The sequence below is a fragment of the Glycine max genome, chromosome 7, assembly GCF_000004515.6.
Source record: "Glycine max cultivar Williams 82 chromosome 7, Glycine_max_v4.0, whole genome shotgun sequence".
NCBI classification, from domain to species: domain Eukaryota; kingdom Viridiplantae; phylum Streptophyta; class Magnoliopsida; order Fabales; family Fabaceae; genus Glycine; species Glycine max.
Window position 1 is genome coordinate 4,857,012 of NC_038243.2, and position 16,342 is coordinate 4,873,353.

The 16,342-nt window shown below is 35.9% G+C and overlaps 2 protein-coding genes and 1 pseudogene across 5 annotated transcripts; 2 read left to right on the forward strand and 1 right to left on the reverse strand.

Annotated features, from left to right (window-relative positions):
• Positions 1-1,375: 1,375 nt before the first annotated feature.
• On the forward strand, positions 1,376-3,113 carry LOC100791511 (aspartyl protease family protein 2). The gene has a single exon (XM_003529838.5). It carries the CDS (start codon positions 1,425-1,427, stop codon positions 2,844-2,846), a length of 1,422 nt encoding a protein of 473 aa, XP_003529886.1. The 5' UTR covers positions 1,376-1,424; the 3' UTR covers positions 2,847-3,113.
• A 5,223-nt stretch (positions 3,114-8,336) lies between these two features.
• On the forward strand, positions 8,337-10,409 carry LOC100792040 (uncharacterized; annotated as a pseudogene).
• A 2,428-nt stretch (positions 10,410-12,837) lies between these two features.
• LOC100792568 (phosphatidylinositol 4-kinase gamma 4) lies at positions 12,838-16,107 on the reverse strand. Of its 4 annotated transcripts, none has more exons than XM_006583163.4 (3): positions 15,849-16,099; positions 14,065-15,743; positions 12,838-13,461 (listed from the first exon to the last, which is right to left on the reverse strand). In XM_006583163.4, the coding sequence occupies exons 2-3, from the start codon at positions 15,460-15,462 to the stop codon at positions 13,075-13,077; spliced, it is 1,785 nt and encodes a 594-aa protein (XP_006583226.1). In that variant the 5' UTR covers positions 15,463-15,743; positions 15,849-16,099; the 3' UTR covers positions 12,838-13,074. The 4 variants fall into 4 exon arrangements, with proteins under 4 accessions (XP_006583226.1, XP_040873215.1, XP_003529887.1 ...); XM_041017281.1 differs by having other exon boundaries at positions 12,838-13,712; positions 15,849-16,095; XM_003529839.5 differs by having other exon boundaries at positions 14,065-16,107.
• Positions 16,108-16,342: the final 235 nt, after the last annotated feature.

The following is a 16,342-nucleotide window of genomic DNA, read 5'->3' on the forward strand; positions in this document are numbered from 1 at the left end:
ATCGTTTGAAACAAATTTAAATATTTAAAGTGTTAAGTACTAATATTCTGTATTTTTTTAAAATACTGAAATTGCATTCTCTTATAAATACTCCTCAACATTGAACTTTGAGAGCGCTTCTTCCTCTATAACATACCAAGAATTACAGAAAGTTTATGGGTTTTCTTTTTTTCTTACATGGAAAGGAAGTAACTTCACTATATAAAAAAAAATAAAACGATGACATTAATTATGACGAAGGAACATTTCACTTTATGCAGAAGGCAATTTTTCTCCTAGGATTCACAAGGGTCTTAAGATATTCCTATATATTGCATATTCCACATGCCCTAGTTGACGCGATGTCTTCCTTTTCTGCACCGCATCATCAGCCTTACATTAATATGCAAATGTTCAAAACATTCACATCGGTACGTCTTTTAAGAACAAGAAGATAATCCAATTGGAAACAATAGTGGCCCACGGCAATTACTGCGCCCAGTTAAGAATTGAGTGTTGAGGTGGATTAATTTATTTTAAAATGGAGAATTTAGCACATATTAAGACTTTTTCTTTTTAAGTTTTACATGATAAAAGTTACTAGTTTTAATTATCTAAAATAAACAAATCTAGTATCCACTCAACGTTCAGAAAAAGTTCTTCAGTCTTACTAACGGGACTTTTCAGCAGAACAAGCCAAAGAAGTTTCACCCAACCAAGCATTAAAGCAAAGTGGTGTAACTACCATAATTAGTCTTGCATGACAATTTCTGAATTTTTCTTCCTTACACAGGTAAATTAATAATTTTCTATACACTACAACACCTAAATTAACAGAAACCGTAAAAGGAAGTAAAAAAATACCAAATGTGACTGTTTGTGCTGCCTTTTGAATCTTGGAATGTGCCTGTTTTACATGAACATGAGAAGCTGCAAGGAAAATAATAATAGTTTCACAAATTATGATAAAAATTTGTTGCTTTTCACCAAAATATAAAATGTAAACAATAACTTTTACTTTGAGGTACAAACATATGTGAGAATGTAGGATGGAAATGCTTTAAATAAATTTGAGTACTTCAAGATATCAACATTTAATTCATTCAGGATGACTAAAAAATAGTCAACTTTTACTTTAACATAGAATATCTTTAATCAGAAGTTAAAAGATTAATTTCTTTAAAGAATTAAGATGCATTTATTGAATTAGTTTTCCTTAATAAATACTAAATTGTTTGTACAATGTAAATTAAATCTCTAACAACACAGTACCAGTATTTAAAATATTTAAAAGACAAAACTATTTATCAACCAAAGTACCAAGTTAATCCCAAAAAAAAAATCAGCAACTGGGAACCCTTTCCAAAAACCTCACAGTTCATTATATAATTCCCTGCCACCTTCCAAGAACTCTTATCCCATTCCCATTTTTCCTTCCCTCCAAAATGGAAGAGAAACTAAAGTACCCCTGTCTCTCTTCCTTGTTAACCCTCTTCCTCTGCATCTCCGCCACTTCCACTAACCCACACAACTCCCAAACCCAAACCCTTCTCCTCCATACCCTCCCTGACCCACCCACACTCTCATGGCCCGAATCCGCCACCGTAGAACCCGACCCGGAACCCACCACATCCCTCTCCCTTCACCACATAGACGCACTCTCCTTCAACAAAACCCCTTCCCAACTCTTCCACCTGAGACTCGAACGCGATGCCGCAAGGGTCAAAACCCTCACCCACTTAGCCGCAGCCACAAACAAAACCCGACCCGCCAACCCCGGGTCGGGTTTCAGCAGCTCCGTGGTATCGGGTCTCTCCCAAGGCAGCGGCGAGTACTTTACGCGCCTGGGCGTGGGAACTCCTCCGAAGTACCTCTACATGGTCCTCGACACCGGAAGCGACGTCGTTTGGCTCCAATGCAAGCCCTGCACCAAATGCTACTCCCAAACCGACCAAATCTTCGACCCATCAAAATCCAAATCCTTCGCCGGAATCCCCTGCTACTCCCCTCTCTGCCGCCGCCTCGACTCCCCCGGCTGCAGCCTAAAAAACAACCTTTGCCAGTACCAGGTTTCTTACGGTGACGGCTCCTTCACATTCGGAGATTTCTCAACGGAAACTCTCACGTTCCGACGCGCTGCAGTCCCGCGCGTGGCCATCGGCTGCGGCCACGACAACGAGGGACTCTTCGTGGGCGCCGCAGGTTTATTGGGCCTCGGTCGCGGCGGCTTGTCTTTTCCTACCCAGACCGGAACCCGGTTCAATAACAAATTCTCTTATTGCCTAACCGACCGAACCGCTTCCGCTAAACCGTCTTCCATTGTGTTCGGTGACTCCGCTGTTTCTCGAACCGCCCGGTTCACTCCTTTAGTTAAAAACCCTAAGCTTGATACATTTTATTATGTTGAGCTTCTTGGGATCAGCGTTGGCGGCGCGCCGGTTCGGGGAATTTCGGCTTCGTTCTTTCGGCTCGACTCTACCGGGAACGGTGGGGTGATTATTGACTCGGGGACTTCCGTCACGCGCCTCACGCGCCCTGCTTACGTGTCATTAAGAGACGCTTTTCGGGTCGGGGCTTCGCATTTGAAGCGCGCGCCTGAGTTCTCGCTTTTTGACACGTGCTATGATCTTTCGGGGTTGTCGGAGGTTAAGGTTCCGACCGTGGTTCTGCATTTTCGGGGCGCTGACGTGTCGTTGCCGGCGGCGAATTATCTCGTTCCGGTGGATAATAGCGGGAGCTTTTGCTTTGCGTTCGCCGGAACGATGAGTGGGTTGTCTATTATCGGGAACATTCAGCAGCAAGGGTTTCGGGTCGTGTTTGACTTGGCGGGTTCTCGGGTCGGGTTTGCCCCAAGAGGATGCGCGTGATTGAAAAAATGTTTAACACATCTTTTTTCCTTTCCCCTTATTTTAATTATTCCTTTTTTTTTTTTTAATTTATGTATCTTACTCTTGATGTTTTTATCGTATTATCTAGTGAAATGCTACTTACAAGTTACTAGTGGTACAATAAGAAATAGTTAGCTCGTTAAAATGCTACAAATTTCTATGTACTGATGTTATTTTTATATATGTACTCTAAAATTGCTATTTAAAATGGAGGGATTAATGAGAAAACATTGTTGTTTGAGTAAATATCAATCCATGAATTATAAATTAAGCTTTATGTTTTTGTTTTGTTTTTGTTATGCTTCAGCAATGCGTGCATTCATGATTCACCTGTATGAGTATATATGCTTTGTGTGCTCCATTGTGTTGTACATACCATTGTGAATGAATGGGAACCAATTGCTCTGAGCAAATTTGTTTATTTTATTTTTTTTTGCAAAAAATATTACTCCACAGGTAACATAAAGTTAACTATTAATAATGTTATTATCTGAATTTGATTGAATGTGTCAAAAGATTTTACACTGGGATTATGTTTTAATCAAATTCTTATGAAACCTTAAATTATGTCACCATCTTACTAATGTAGAAAGGGTCTGAGAGGGCATTAGGATCTGAGATCTTATTAATGTAGTGGGGGAGAAGTGTAAAAAATAATTGATAGAATATTTAAGAAATGAATGATGTCAATGTCAAGGTGGACACGTGGATCCCCAATCACTGAGGTTATTTTTATTAATTTTTTTGGAATGAATTCTATATTTTGAGAAGGAAAATGTTAGAGTAAGTTAGACTACTTTTTTCTGAATTTAAGACTTATTAGACTCTATCACCATCGTGACCAACCAAATCACCACCAACCACCTACGACCCAAACCATGAATAAGTGTGAGAGTAATAAGTCCTAAGTTCAAGAAAAATGAATCTAATTTGCTCAAAATATTAAATAAACACTTTGTATGCTAATATACATTTATACACTCAAAAGTTAACAAAATAATGAAAAAGATAAATGTAATAAATATCTGATATTAATAAGAAAAAAACACACATATAAACCGTGTCAAAGAAATGTTTAAAATATTTGGATGTGCAATTATCAAGACTCATTTGGATGCTTTAGTTGTTTCCAAAATGCTCACGTCTCTTGTTCAAACCAGAAACAAAGAGTCATAGAGACATTGTAGTGTCACTCGTATATATATGGGCTAAAGGAAGAACTCCATGGTCTCTTACTTTTTGGCTCCCTCTGTCAATGAATACGAGTTTTATATTAATTAATTTAATTTGAAGATTTTTTATAGCTTTTTTTTATATAATTTGTTAACTAGAAAAGTAATTATTTCCATATAAATAATCTCAATCAAACATGGAAAAGTTATTGACCACCAGTAACAAAATGCGAGCTCCAATCAGCACATGCATAGCATAGCAGACTAACTAACAGGTACATACTAATAGAGAAATTAATTAAGTTGTCAAATGGTTAGTAGGAAATAGCTCAGGAAAGAGCAAATCGATTCTCTTTTCCATGTCTTTGGATTCTATTTCTAGCTGTGAAAGAGACTTTAATTATAGTGGAGAAAGCACCAAAACACTGCAGGAGTGTCTATAGATAACTTTTCTAAAAGCACAACAACGAACACTGACCAATATGCAGTGACTAGCTAGTGAGTTTTCTTCTTTCTTTTTCTCTTTTTTTTTTCTTCAATTTTTATACAAATTTCGTGCTAATGTCTCTGTCTTGCCTTGGCAACTAGCTTGGAATTTTACTAGTTTCTTTTAAAAGAATACAATAACGATTAGAAATTGTAATCATCAATATATTGTGATAAATGTCATTGTGTTGCTCATCTATATGCATGCGTTTACTATGTACTATATAGAAATAAAAAATAGAAATATAAATTATTCTTATTATAAGATAAAACACCAAAGCAAGGATTTTAAAAACGCGTCAAACTTAGGAACAATTTTATTTCTTATTGCTTCTGAATGAAATCACAACTTTCATTTAAAAAAAAAACGCGTCAAACTTTTGGTGAATTGTACGTACGGGAACATGACAGTAAAAGGTTGGTCAATGTCCGTGATTGGTCTTACTACATACTCTACACTAGTATTAAAAAAACCCAAACAATGTACTATAATGGAACTAGAGTTATTGAAAACTCATACTTAAATATTTCATAATAGGACTTGAGTTAAAATACACACCAACATAGTGCTTGTTTGGGCTGGCGCGTCAATCCACGTTTAATAACTTTTTTGAGTAAAAAAGGATTAAAGGACGAAGAAGCTACTTGTAGCTTCTTTTTGATCCACGTCTTGGAGATGAAAATGTGTTACTAACACACGTTAATAATCTTATTGAATGATTGGACGCATAGGAGACAAGGATGAACATTCTTAATTTTGAATGTTTGGAGAAGAAATGTCACCGCAATTTCACCATGCATGTGAATATAGACTTTAGACTTCAATTATGGAGCATGCAAGACAAAAGTCTTGGATTCTCAATAAAATATACATGCTCTGTATTGAAGAACAATGGGCCAGGACCTTCATTCTCTCTTTCGTCCCAAAATATTGCTATTCTTCCTAATTTAATTCTTTTGACTCTATGTGCAAGAGAACAAAACAATTAACAAATATTATAATGTAATTCAAAACAAATCCCTATATTGCCGCATACTTAGTGCTAAATAACCTCAAAATTACATTGTGCAAGCAACTTCTTTTCCTACTATATCACCTTGCAAGAAGTGAGAAATTTATTAAATTGTATACAATATGGTGCAAAACGGAATTCAATTTTAGTAGAGCTGGTCAGAGTACAATTTTAGTGGTAAAATAACATGTAGTAACAGTTGAAAACAAAAGACAAATATTAGTTGAACATTAATTTGGTACGATATTTTTATATAAAGAAAATAAATTATATAATAATTTAAGATAGAGAAAAATAATATTATAATAAAGGTTAAATTTTATATAAATAACAATAGACGTTAGACTGTGAATGAAGGACTGAAGGTCTTTTGTAAAATCAAAAAAATTGAAAGCAGGAATATAAAATTTATATTTGAGTTCCCTTACGTAACATTTAACTTTATTTTATTTTGAATTTATTTATAATTAAAATACATTATACTATACGAATTAAATTTTCTCTCTAAATTGAGCTTTTTTCATATATATGACTAGATTTCAAGCCAAATCAGCATATTTAAATAGCGATTTAGCCTACTCTACAAAAATTAAATGCTACTAATGTATTCTTTTATTAACCTTTTTGAATATTTTATACACAAACTGTATTTATAAATAATTAACCTCATACATTTTTTTTATGATTTTTATAGAAATTATTTTTTATAAAGCATTTCTAATGAAAAGTTATCTTAAAAATTTCCTTTTACCTAACATATTCAAACAAAAATTTATTTAATATAGTTAATTATAAAAGTAATAAACATAAGTGATTAACAAAATAGTTTTACTCGCAATTATTGCAAACACATACACTTTCGAGCCACTTCGTGTCAGAATTTTTTATTTTTTTATAGAAAAATATGTAAACTTTATTTTTTAAATAGGTTTTATCCTTTAGAAGTTTATGACAAAATCACTAAGGCAGAGTAGTAAATAGCTTTAAAATATGTCACATTAAAATACATGGCATATTGGCATGTCATTACTTAGTTTCACAGAAATTATTAAAAATAAAAAATAAAATATTCTAAGAATAAAACCAACTAAAAAATATATTTAAAGTTGCACTAAATCATTTAAAAAATGAATGCATTTTAAAATCGGCAAATTGCTTTGTACTTAGCCTGTGCCACTGACACCAAAAACGACGACGTGTGCTGGATCGGTGCAGGACGTTATCGTCTTGCTTGGGGTTTGGGGGTTTAACTGCAGCAATCTCAGCTAAACAAGACAGGTTTCAGCGAAAAACAAATTTCCATTGCTCACAACACATAGTTCGGCAAAAAAGCTTCATTAAATTCAACCATGCCATCACCACTTCATTCTGTGTAGCTTTGTTTTTTCATTCATGGAAATTCTCAGCATTTCAAACCCCACTCTTTGCCTCCCCCAAACCCTCACTTTAAAATTCCCACCAAACCACTCCAAACCCACATCCCCATTTCTCAGAACTCCATTTTCACTCTACCTATCACGCTTCGCCGTCATAAAGTTTCAAACTTGGGCGCATTCCGGGCGACCCAGCAACCGCCGCAACTCCTTGAGGAAGAAGCTCCTCCTTGATCTCAAGGTAAACCCTAATCAGATTCCCAACGACCCTTTCTCTGTTTCGGGCAATGGCGTTGAAGAGAGTGGTGTTGGTGTTCAGGGGGTTGACAATGTGGTTGAAGTTGAAAAACCAAAGTCTAAGCTTTTGCGTGAGTCTGTTTTGTGGAATAAGTTGGGGAATTGGGCTGACCAGTACAAGAGGGATGTTGAGTATTGGGGTGTAGGATCTGGTCGTATATTCACTGTTTATGAAGATTCCATTGGAGGTATCAAGAGGGTGGTTGTTGATGAAGACCCGATTCTGAAAAGAAGCAAGGTAAACATGGCTAGGGAGATGGAGAGTGGGAATAATGTGATTGCAAGGAATAGTTCTGTGGCTAAGTTTATGGTTTAAGGTAAGGAGGAGGGTGGTTTTGTTAAGGCTGTCCAAGGTTTTGTTGCGAAGCCGAGATTGCTTCCCAGGCTTTCGGAGCTTGGGAGGAAAGTGTTGTACGTGTTGGTTGTTGTGTGGATGGTGAAGAAGTTATTTGTTGCTTTTGGAGAAGGAGATAAGGAGGTGGAGTATACAGCAATGGAGAAGGAAAATGAAAGCAAGAGAGGAGAAAGAGAAGTTGGCGAAGGGCACTGTTGAAGTTGTTGTTGAACCTTGGGAGACACCGGCGGTGGACATTAAGAAGCAGTTAGATAAAGAACAACTTAGGAATAGTATTCTGAAAGTTAAGGATTCTGTTTATAAATCGGTAGTACATGATTCGTCTGATAAAGTGAAAACTAGATTCACGGAGATGGATTATAAAGTTCAATAAATAAGAGAAATGGCTAGATGGGCACGGAAAATTGAGGGAAGTGATAGTGTTGTAGTTAACAAGGATATAGAAATGGATGACCCTGTGATTGAGATATCATCCAATGATAGTGAACAAGATGATGGTTTGAGTAATCATCAAAATGAAGTTTCAAAGGAAACGACAGATAGTAATACCATTATGCAATCAGTTTCTGTTGATGTTCCAGAGAGCATTGATAATTCGGTCCTGCATGAGGAAGTTTCTGCAGATAAAGGCAATTTATATTCTTTGGATGCCATAGTTCCTGGTGATAGGGAAATCAAGAAACAGGAAATAGAATTTGCTGAAAATGATGTGCAGCTGACGTACAGCGAAAATGACAAGCCCTCGGATACTCCTATTAATAAATAGCTCATCTATGACAAATGAAAATTCTGTGAAGAAGAAACCTAGGATCATACAGTCTGTTAAGGAAGCTAGGGATTATCTTTCGAAAAAACATGACAAACAAGATCCTGGCACTAGCACAAAATCTAAAATTGAACTTGTGAAAGAAAATATTGCTGATTTGAAGTCTTCAAGTGTTATTGATTTAAATGACCAGAAGTACCAGAATTTGAGAAGAATACAATTGTGTCTAAAAGTGGCACATTAAATAGAATAACGGATTCTAAGCCTCTCATAAATTCTAGCGATGATTCTGATCGGAAGGATAAGGATGTTAGCCCAAGAAAGAATGAATACATCAAAGATTCTGGTATTGAACCTGGATTGGAAGAGCTTCAAAAGGATGAGACCACTTTAGACCATGAAGTCCGTGGCATTAGTACAGAGACAAGGCTACCTGTAAAGCCAGAAAATTGGCCGGACAAAAACCTCATTGAAGTTGAGCATAGCAAGAGTGATGCTTTAAATGGATTATCAGATTCTAAGCCTGCCACAAATCCCAGTGAAGATTCTGATCAGAAGAATAAGGAATTTGGCACAACAAAGGATGACTACCTCAAACCTGGAATAAGAAACCATCAAAAGTCAGGCACCACTTTAGACAGTGAAGTTAATGGCATTAGTACAGAGACAAGGGCGTCTGGAAAGACAGAAAACTGGCTGGAGAAAAACTTCCATGAAGTTGAGCCTATAGTTAAGCAAATTAGAGCAGGATTTAGAAATAACTACATGGCTGGATGCAGGATGATCATCTTAGAGACATTGTCTTTCGAGTCCGTGAGAATGAGCTGTCTGGACGGGACCCATTTTATTTGATGAATGATGAAGATAAGGACACATTTTTCAGTGGTCTTGAGAAAAAAGTGGAGAAAGAGAATAAAAAACTTTCTGACATACATGAATGGCTCCATTCAAACATTGAAAATCTTGATTACGGAGCAGGTAATTACCTGATTCTAAAACTATACAATATACAGTATTTGCTCAACTTTTAAATTCTTGAAATGATTTCAGCAACTTCTTTTGTAGGATTAATATGTTCCTGGAAATTCCTAAAATATATCAGCTAGCATTATCTTCTGAATAAATTTAAACATGATGCTAAAAGTTGTCTTCAATTCCTCTAGATGGCATTAGTATATATGACCCACCGGAGAAAATCATACCACGCTGGAAGGGGCCTCCCGTGGAGAAAATTCCCGAGTTTCTAAATGAATTCCTCGATGAAAGAATGACAAGTTCCACTGGAAATATGAACCCAGTGAAGAAAGATGAGAGTGGCTTTGCTATAACATCAGCTGAGTCCTCTTTACAGGAAAAGGTTGATGGCCCTACAGTACCTATTAAGAAGTTGAAAAATCCAAAGACTATTATTGAAGGAAGTGATGGTTCAGTTAAAGTTGGCAAAAAATCAGGGAAGGAATATTGGCAACACACAAAGAAATGGTCCCAAGGTTTTTTGGACTGTTACAATGATGAGACAGACCCAGAAGTAAAGTCCATAATGAAGGATATGGCGAAGGGTTTGGATCGATGGATCACTGAAAAAGAAATAGAGGAAGCAGCTGAACTAATGGAAAAACTACCTGATAGGAATAGGAGTTTCATGGAAAAGAAACTCAACAAGATTAAAAGAGAGATGGAGTTGTTTGGACCACAAGCAGTGGTTAGCAAATATCGTGAATATGCAGTCGACGAAGAGGAAGATTACTTATGGTGGTTAGATCTTTCACACATACTGGTATGTTATATATATTGTTCTTGGCTTCCAGTTTCGACTAGTTCACTGGCACACATGAAATTACAGATGAAATATCAGTGTTAATGATAATTCTTCTGCCCATTGATACGGAGTTAATTTGTTTCTTTTCTGTTAGTGCATTGAATTGTACACAAGAATTTTTTCTAATCACAAATTATCATGTATGATAAATTTGTTGACTTTCAAAATAATTATCTCAAAAATCATACCTGACATGATTTTTTATAGGTTGACACTTGACAATGTAAAACTTTTTATATTGATAGTACACAGAGATTAAACACTTTTTTATTCCTTTTTAGGGGTGATTATATGAATGTTTTCTGAACTTTTGCATGCCATCCGCTAGAAGAAGTGGAGGAACAAATTGCAGAGATTGGCAGCAAAATGTATCATGATATGATGATCAAGGAACGGTCTGTCGATATAAACACATTAATGAAAGGTGTATTTGGTATTAGTGACCGCAACATCAAGAGGTAATAATTTGCATTGTAGTTTCATAATTCAACAGTGGTATGGAATACAGAAGTTTAGACAATTGTTAGTCTTTCATCATTGTGTATACTATATTTACTGATTTCATTTTTTTCTTAAGGTTAAAGAGGAAGTTGAAGAAACCCAGAAAGGGATGATGGTTTTCAAACTTTCAACAAAGTGACCAGTTGAAGACAGTGAAAAGTCCTCTACCCCGAACATCGAACACGAGCGCATAAAACTTTTCACAACGCAATGGATTATTCATTTATTCTTGCTTCCAGAACATATCTTCTTGACCAGATTTTCCTAGACTCAGGAGGACATGGAGAGAGCATGTCATCAGAAGTTTGTAAAGTTGAAGAAAATGATGTCATGTCTGCATGGTAGCATACGGTATCATCCTTCAAACTTCTAATTTTTGTACTTTGTTTTTCTTACTCGATTTGTTTGTATATAATTGAGGAACATATAGTTATCAACCTTTTCTATTCGAGCACGTAGGTAACTACTGAGAGTGAATTTTTCTTCACGTATAGAAAAAGTAAGAAGTGGGGATTTTGATTTTTAATCAGTTACGGTTCCATATTGATATGTAATAGGGAAAGCCTTTCTACAATAAGAGTTTAATAGGTGTGCAATTAGAAATTATCTTTTGTATAACTTTTAAGTAGTTGTTTGTTTTATAAAAGTTAGCAATTTTTATTATATATATCCAATTATGATTGAATGACTACTATATAAAAATTCTATACACTATTTAGTGCATGAATTATTTATTATTTGTAATAAAACTCTTTTAATTATATCAGTCTGACTGCAGATTTTTTTTAAAATGCAGAAGTGCTAATTAGCCTCAAATGACTCCGTCAAATTTGCACAACGATGTTTTCTGTCAAAAGCGTATTTTACATTATTCAATTTTTAATTCATACTTCTTTTAAAAAATGGTTTTGATCCGCGTATGTATTAGTGCATTTTGTGCGGTTCAGATTCGCGTAGAATAGCATTCCTCTTTTGAAAGCCACACGATTCACAGTTATGCATTATCTCTAACTAGATTGAATCTAATTTATTCAAATAATAAATGTCCTATTTAATCCGAATTAAACGAAAATAATATTAAATGTTTACTTTTAGATAAAATAGTCTATGTCACAGCTCTTACACCATCATCTAATTAAAAATGATCTTAAATGATAAATTTGTTAACTGTTACAGAAACTACTTACAAATCATTTCGTATTTATAATAATTTTTTATTAGTTCAATAAATTTTTAATGCATAGAAATTAAAAAATTTAATTGTTTTTTTCAGTTAAATGCTTTGATATTAAAAGGAGTATTAAAGAAAGACATCAATTTACTTACCTAAAATTAGCAAATAATTGGGTGATTGTAGCAACTGTAATAGCTATGGTCAAGATCAATCATTTTCTAGAAACTGTATATTTCATTGCTGTACAATGTACATGCATAGAAATTTGGTTGTGTAGGTGGAATTTTATCTTCCAATCACGTGCTGTAACTTGAAAGCTGGACTTTGCATAGTTTGAAGATTTCGTTTGTCTTCCTTGAATGGAAAGTCAAATTGCACAGGGGCACGCAATTTCCTCACATCTAACCGGTTGCATTGTCACTGCCACGACGCCACCACCAACCCTACCCTATATTTATATTATATTATCAGTTATCCTTGACTTGATTGAACACGTTAAAGCATCCCAACAGAAATTAACTATTGATGCTTTGTACAAGTTTTGCATAATTTGTTACATTCCCATGAAAGTGAATTTTTTATCCTAAGCAACCTTTGGGATTTTGAGGTAAAACAGTAAAAGGATAGAAGATGATTCTTTTGTTGGATCCAAACACAATAACCACCTCTCAATTTCTAGAAATTATTATATGATTCAAAATCATCAATATTTATGATTCCCATACTTCTGGTTAATCTCTATAAAACATAACTAAAATTTTCAATTTATATAATAAAATTCAATTATGTGTGATGTAAAAATATCTAGAAATTATATGATTCAAAATATCCATATCTATGATTCCAGTTAATCTCTGTAAAACATAACTAAAATTTTCAATTTATATAATAAAATTCAATTATGTGTCATGTAAAAATATCTAAAACCATAGTAATCTTAGATCATGTAATAATTTCTTTTCAACTTCCCACATGTGCCTCATTTCACTTCTACATGGCGTAACTCATTAGTAATTAAACACTTGAAACATCAAGCTATAATTCAAAAGGTATAAAAGGTTTTTGTCTTCAATTACAGAGTTAAAGGTAAAGGTAACTTAATGAAAGAATTTGTGAAATGCTAGAAAACACTAGAGTCAAGACCTAGGAAGTCATTACTGTGAAATAATGTAAAAACAACCATTTGAGCTATAAATATGTACTGGGAACACGATTATACAGACATTTATATACCATCTTCTATGACATAAATTAAGAAATGGAACCCGTGATCTCATCAAGGTGCTGGTCCATGATTTCGGAAACAGTATCCAGAAATGTGGCTTCACTTGTGCAAGGAAGAACAGAATCCAGAGCTGCCTTTACAATTCCCTCAATCACAGACTCCTTGTTCAAGGATTCCCTGCACATAAGGCTTCCAATGGCAAAGGGGGTCATCCCTCTCTTCACTCCTTTCTTCAGAAGCATGGTTGAGATTTGAAGAGTGCGCGCGCATTCAACTGGCAGATTCCATCCATGAAACTTCAAAAGGGCAATATCTTCATCAGCATCCAGTGACTTTATATAGTCAATGATCTCTGGAGAGTATGGCTGGCGAGCTTGAGGCCAATAAAGCCATTCGAAGGTACAATCCTCAAACTGTTGGAACAGAAAAAACGCATCAAATGACTGGTTTGAAGTTTAAACAAGTTTCAAGGGAAAAGCTATACAAAATGTCACTAAACCCCTTCCCCTCCAACCAAGCAAGAAAAATTGTCTATAACGTCTTTCAAAACAGGTATTTGCACCAAGAAAATAATGTTCAAGGATAATCAGGTTTGCCACTTCTCAAAATATCAGCAGTCTATCCAAAATAACTTGTGTGAACATAATAGCGAGAAGAGTAACACCTGAAAAGACACGTCCTCGTTGAGATTTAGTCATACTAGAAAAAAACTACAGTAGCACAATTCATAGTTTCACCACAGAAAAGAAAAAGAAAAACATCAAGAGCATTCTAAAAGGTGCCCCGGCCAATAAACTTTGTGTAAGTTATAAATGAAACTCGATTGAATATCTATCATCAGGAGCTGCAGAATTCTACTATCTGTAAATAGAACATTTACCACCCCAAACCAAGCAGGAGAAAACCAAAATTTAAACATTTCAACCAAGAGAACAATAAAGCATCATCACATGCATTAAAAGAAAAATTTATCAATAAAAACAAAGAGAACTGAACAACAAAAATAAGGTGCTTACACTTTTGGGCAAGCAGTATCCATGATCAATTGGAATCAAAACAGCCTGGCCATTTTCCTCCACTTTGCCGATCAAAATATTCCCAGCATGTCTATCTGCGTTTGCGAGTCGCATGTCCACTACTGAAATTTTATGCACTTCCTTCACTGGGAAAGCCCCAGGGCCCATATCCTCGCAGCTTCCATTATTCTCTATGAACATTTGCAAGGAGCCAATCTTAGTAGTCAACTCCCCGGGATGGTTAAATCCTTTATGCAAGCACTTAACCATAACTGTCGGGGGAACCCCGGCAAAACCCTTCTCATCACCAAATAATGATCGGCGACCACTCATTGGGTGATCCAAAATATAAGCTGCAACTTCCCTGAATGCTCCCTGACCAACTGTTGTTCCCTTCTTTAAGCCTTCACCGTCTTCTGAGAAAGGTAAACCCCTAGGGTTATTCACAGCCATTGGCTCTTCATCAATGGGCTTAAAAACAGATATATACTTTTGCCCGGTTGAATCAAGCATAAAGTAAGCACCCCCTGTACCCTCTGCAGATCTGATTGGATAATTTCCAATGTCTAGCCCTTCATATGTAGAGTTTATCATATTCCAAATCTCAGAAGCTAATTCAATTTTTTTGTTAACAATAACCGGCTCCAAAAGAAGATCCCTATCAAGAGCCTTCCTTGGCATAATTGGCTCAACGACTCCATACTCCCTTCTTGTATCTTCTTTACTAATATCATATTTTCTCCTACAATTAGTTTCATAATCTTTTGTATCATTCAACTCCTTTGCCACGACGGACAACTCATCTTGTCCCGTCCTAACTTCTGCATATTTCACTCTAACAAAAAGATGAATCACTGCATCGTTATATTTACTGCAGATATCATCAATAAGCATCTGATCCTCAAGCAGCTTGCCATTACACATAACTTCCTGCTGTTCAGGATCAGCAAAGCACTTCTCCTTTTTCCCAATCTGTTGCTTAATGTACCCGACATCTCTGCATCTCTCCACCTGAAAAGTAAAGTCCTTTCCGGAAGAAGTTCTCACACTGATGGTCTGGAGATCCGACAGCCTAATCACCAAATGCAAAACATTTCCTTCCGTAACCCCATATTCTTTCAGCAGGGAATTGCTCCGTGCTAGTTCCCGCCCATCACAGACCAACTTTTGTTTGTTTGTCAATGAAGGAAGCCCCTCAGACTTCTGGATTTTGAGTTTCACGGACTCAATGGTATCGCAGGGAAGAACTCGCATTGGAGTCAAAGATCCAAAATAGGACAGATATATGAAAATAAACTCTCGATCCAATGACAAGTGCAATGGGGTATAGTATCCATCTGGGGACAACAATAGCTCCCTGGGAACAGGGCTAAGAGTGGTGACACCAGCAGATGACATTTTCAATGTTGATTGAGGGAATGTAACAAACAAAGAAAAGCTTGAGGCTTTGACCTAAGCCAGAACCCTAATTTCTACAATTTTTCACAAGACAGCCATGGGATTTGTACAATTACGGCTGCCTGGGTGTGAGACGACACACAGACACCTACCCAGATGACCAAACAAGCTCAAACGAAACTTTTAACCAAATATGCATAATAAAGGAACAATTTTTCGATAGAAATGATGAAAAATTCCAGATCCAGGCCCTAACTTCCCATCATTTCCCCCACCAAAACCTATAATCAAACCACCCAGTAGAGAAAAGTTCTCTGATTAGGATAAAATCACAAAGGGGCCAGAATCAAATCGCTGTAAACTCGAAAGGGAAAGCAGATTCTTACCCTGGGGAAGCAGAGGAAGCACAAAAAGCTTGAAACTTTGGCACCAATAATGGAAAACAAAGCAATGGGGTTATGTTTTTTCCTTTTTCTTTTTCAATTTGAGTTGCGGGAAGAGTTTTCAATTCAATATACTCGGGAAAGTAGGGAAGGATTGTTATGCTGTTGTTGACTCTGACCGAAAGGAAGAAACACAAATAGGAAGGAGAGAGAGAAAGAGAGAAAAAGAATGGATTGGACAACAAGACAGACCATAGACGCGTAGCCGCCTGGTGTAGCAATACTGTATAAAGCTTTTGACGTACAAAACAACAAAGTATGTACTATAAAGCTTTATACAGTATATAGTATACGTATACGTATCTCTAGGTACAGAGTTAATTGTTTTTTATTGTTTGGGGGGGCTTTTTGTCCTTGACCTTGTCTTTTGTGATCTCTCTCTCCCACTATTGAACATTGAACAACGATAATAATATAAAAGCACGTTAGTAATGATG